Consider the following 3,841-nt stretch of genomic DNA (forward strand, 5'->3'; position numbering starts at 1 on the left):
AATCTAAGACAGCGTACACATTTGCTTTAGAAGTAATATTATTGACAACGAATTTTGATTAGGCCAAGAAAAGAATTCAATATTTCCGACTCCCCGACCGATCCCATTGTCTCCTCCTACAAGGGAAGCTACTCTTCTATGACATCCAGGGGACACAGCTTCCACGAGATAAGACCACCAAAACAAAAACATTGCAATCAACCTACTGAGCCGTTTTTTTTGCCTTAACAGTTCTGGCCAACACAATTCTTAAAAGCGTAAGATCTAAGATAACATTCCAAATTTATTTAGAAGTAATCTTATCACAAAGAATTGTAATGATCGAGGCTATACTTTGTTTTATTTCCATTTTTATATTTAGTCAAGTTTTGACTAAATATTTTAACATCGAGGGGGAATCGAAACGAGGGTCGTGGTGTATGTGCGTGTGTGTGTGTGTGTGTGTGTCTGTGTGTGTGTGTGTGTGTGTGTGTGTGTGTGTGTGTAGAGCGATTCAGACTAAACTACTGGACCGATCTTTATGAAATTTGACATGAGAGTTTCTGGGTATGAAATCCCCGAACGTTTTTTTCATTTTTTTGATAAATGTCTTTGATGACGTCATATCCGGCTTTTCGTGAAAGTTGAGGCGGCACTGTCACGCCCTCATTTTTCAACCAAATTGGTTGAAATTTTGGTCAAGTAATCTTCGACGAAGCCCGGGGTTCGGTATTGCATTTCAGCTTGGTGGCTTAAAAATTAATTAATGACTTTGGTCATTAAAAATCTGAAAATTGTAAACAAAAATAAAAATTTATAAAACGATCCAAATTTACGTTTATCTTATTCTCCATCATTTGCTGATTCGAAAAACATATAAATATGTTATATTCGGATTAAAAACAAGCTCTGAAAATTAAATATATAAAAATTATTATCAAAATTAAATTGTCCAAATCAATTTAAAAACACTTTCATCTTATTTCTTGTCGGTTCCTGATTCCAAAAACATATAGATATGATATGTTTGGATTAAAAACACGCTCAGAAAGTTAAAACAAAGAGAGGTACAGAAAAGCGTGCTATCCTTCTTAGCGCAACTACTACCCCGCTCTTCTTGTCAATTTCACTGCCTTTGCCATGAGCGGTGGACTGACGATGCTACGAGTATACGGTCTTGCGGAAAAATGGCAGCTACTTGACTAAATATTGTATTTTCGCCTTACGCGACTTGTTTTTCTTTACACTTAGGCTATACGTACCTGCTGATTCTGCTAAGGGTGATTCCGATCCAAAGGACATGCGGTAAGGTGATGACGAGGAAATTCCGTGCCGCAATGACGTCATTTTGACGAATACTGCAGGCAACGAAACCAAGGCTTTGAAAGATCAAAAAGCAGGCGTCGACGAAGGCTAAGACGATCAGCAGAAAATCCAGGGACTGACCTGCAAGCAACATGTTTGATGATATACCAAACCGATACATGCACACCCTGTCGGTGACCATGCGTGACATTTTCTACTGCTGATATAACGAAGTCATCGAGACAAACTTGGTTCTCTAAATTCTTTGTCAGTTCCAGAGGAGTGGCAGAATGTTTGGTTGAATTTACTTTGTAACCGCCACCAGTTTCAGCTGCCTGCGAAATTAAAGACAAATGACATTGATTGAGCCTCAGAAATCGACTTCGCTAATAGTAATAGTTTGCTGATATTTGGCTATTTTCAGAGTGTGTTGAAAAAAGTGTGACAAAATGAGACTTCTACTGGACAGACTTTATGAAACAGACTGTTGAATATGATGACGTGGCAAGAGACATCTAACCAAGGGTAGGGTGATTGGATGGCGTATCTGGGAGACTAATTACAATCTCGATCAGGACTTATTTTGTAAGTGGTGTAAATCCCTGGTTTGCGTTTGTTATAATGATGTGGTTCTATTTTGTCTAAACACAATAACGTGACGTTTGTGTAGGGTTAAATAAGATCAGTTTCTCAATTTACATGAACATGTTTCCGAATCAACCGCACGATGTTAACAGCAATGCAGAACAGAGTCCACACAATCACATAGTAAATCAGTAAAACAATATACTAAGACATCGTTGCACCGATCTGCAAAACGTACCATCAGCTCCTTTGGCATAGGGAAAGGCAAACGTGGCCGTACTCCGACAAATAGGAATGTTTAGTGATATATTTATACTCCGACAAATATGAATGTTTAGTGATATATTTATACTCCGACAAATATGAATGTTTTGTGATATATTTATTCTCCGACAAATATGAATGTTTAGTGATGTATTAATTTTTATACTCCGACAAATATGACTGTTTAGTGATATATTTATACTCCGACAAATATGACTGTTTAGTGATATATTTATACTCCGACAAATATGAATGTTTAGTGATATATTTATACTCCGACAAATGTGAATGTTTAGTGATATATTTAGACTCCGACAAATATGAATGTTTAGTGATATATTTATACTCCGACAAATATGAATGTTTAGTGATATATTTATAAGCGCAACTTCAAATTGTTTTCGGATGATTTTTTGACGATACCCACATGTTCTTGAGGACGTGACAGTGGGCGCTGGACAGTTGTATCGTGTCTTATGTTTTAGGGTGTGAAGTTGATTGACTGACAATGAGAAGTGACGTAACTCATTCAGAAATATCACCGGGGCTCTGGTAGTTTAGTTGGTAGAGCACGTGACGTACTGGTCTTGTCATCCTTGAGTAATGGGTTTCAATCCAGGCTGAGACAGTCAACTTGATGTGAATACTCAGAGACGGTATCCATGTCCCATCCCCGTGTCACTGTTGTACATAAAAGACCTGGGTCATTCTGTCAAAAGAGCAGGTGGCCGATTACACCTTGGTAGCGCGAAGTATGAAAGGACATACAATGAATACATACCTTTCTTTTGCGAGAGAAGGACAACGATGCTGAGAACATTTCCCACAATTCCAAAGGCGCTTGTCATGGGAACCACGTGACACACAAGGATGTCGGTCACGAGGTTAAGCGTTGCCTCGGAGACGGGGTCAGGGGTGAAGAACAGACTGTTCTGATTGGCTAAAACTTCCTCCAGTGGATTGTCAGTAGAGAGAGGCATCAGAGTTTCTGGTATTTCATTGGTGGTGGAGTTGTCCATGTTGGTGTTAGAGTAAGTTGGAGTCAGTTTGACGTTCCTTTTGCTAAGTGCTGTGATTATAGTTGTTTTGTCTTCCGGTGTCAGCCTTCGAGTCAGCTGAAAATGACCAACAACAGAGGCTTCTTGGTAAAATGATGGAGTTCTGGTCAGGCTGCCGATGAAGAATGAGAGCAAGTATTTAGTATCTGCTGTTTACATGAGGCGAGCTTAGACACCCTGCCACCAACTAACGCATGCATGCACTCACGAATGCATGCACGCACGTACGTACGCACTCACTCACTCACGTATGCAAGCATGCACGCACGCACGCACGCACCCACGCACGCGCAGAATGAGCGGATTGACTTCTTGAAACAGTGTGTATATGAGTGAAAATAATTTTGTTCTGGTGAAGTAAGTGCTGGCTTCGAACGACCATCAAAATAGTATTCGAAATTTAGATCAATGATATGGCCAACTGTCACAGTCCAGTATAAACCATTGTCATCATTTTCACGAGTTTTCATTCACAAGCACCTGGGAAATAAATCTCATGTTCCCCGGGGAATAAATCCCCGGTTACCATAGTTGCAGGAAGCCCTATTACATGGATAATCAAAAGCAAACCCAATAGAAACGCTCGAGGATTCTTCGGCTCTTTTCATTGGCGTTTCCCCAGACCTAAACAGACGACACGACACTGCTTT

The 3,841-nt window shown here is 39.8% G+C and overlaps 1 protein-coding gene across 1 annotated transcript in view; it reads right to left on the minus strand.

Annotated features, from left to right (window-relative positions):
• Window positions 1–3,152, minus strand: part of LOC138946150 (FMRFamide receptor-like) — an 8,179-nt gene extending 5,027 nt beyond the window's left edge. The window contains exons 1-2 of the mRNA XM_070317660.1: window positions 2,915–3,152; window positions 1,242–1,425 (exon numbers count right to left, since the gene is read on the minus strand). Of these exons, the coding sequence (XP_070173761.1) occupies window positions 1,242–1,425; window positions 2,915–3,152 (422 nt within the window). The remainder of the gene's footprint in view (window positions 1–1,241; window positions 1,426–2,914) is intronic.
• Window positions 3,153–3,841: the final 689 nt, after the last annotated feature.

The sequence above is a fragment of the Littorina saxatilis genome, linkage group LG13 (assembly GCF_037325665.1).
Source record: "Littorina saxatilis isolate snail1 linkage group LG13, US_GU_Lsax_2.0, whole genome shotgun sequence".
Taxonomy (NCBI): domain Eukaryota; kingdom Metazoa; phylum Mollusca; class Gastropoda; order Littorinimorpha; family Littorinidae; genus Littorina; species Littorina saxatilis.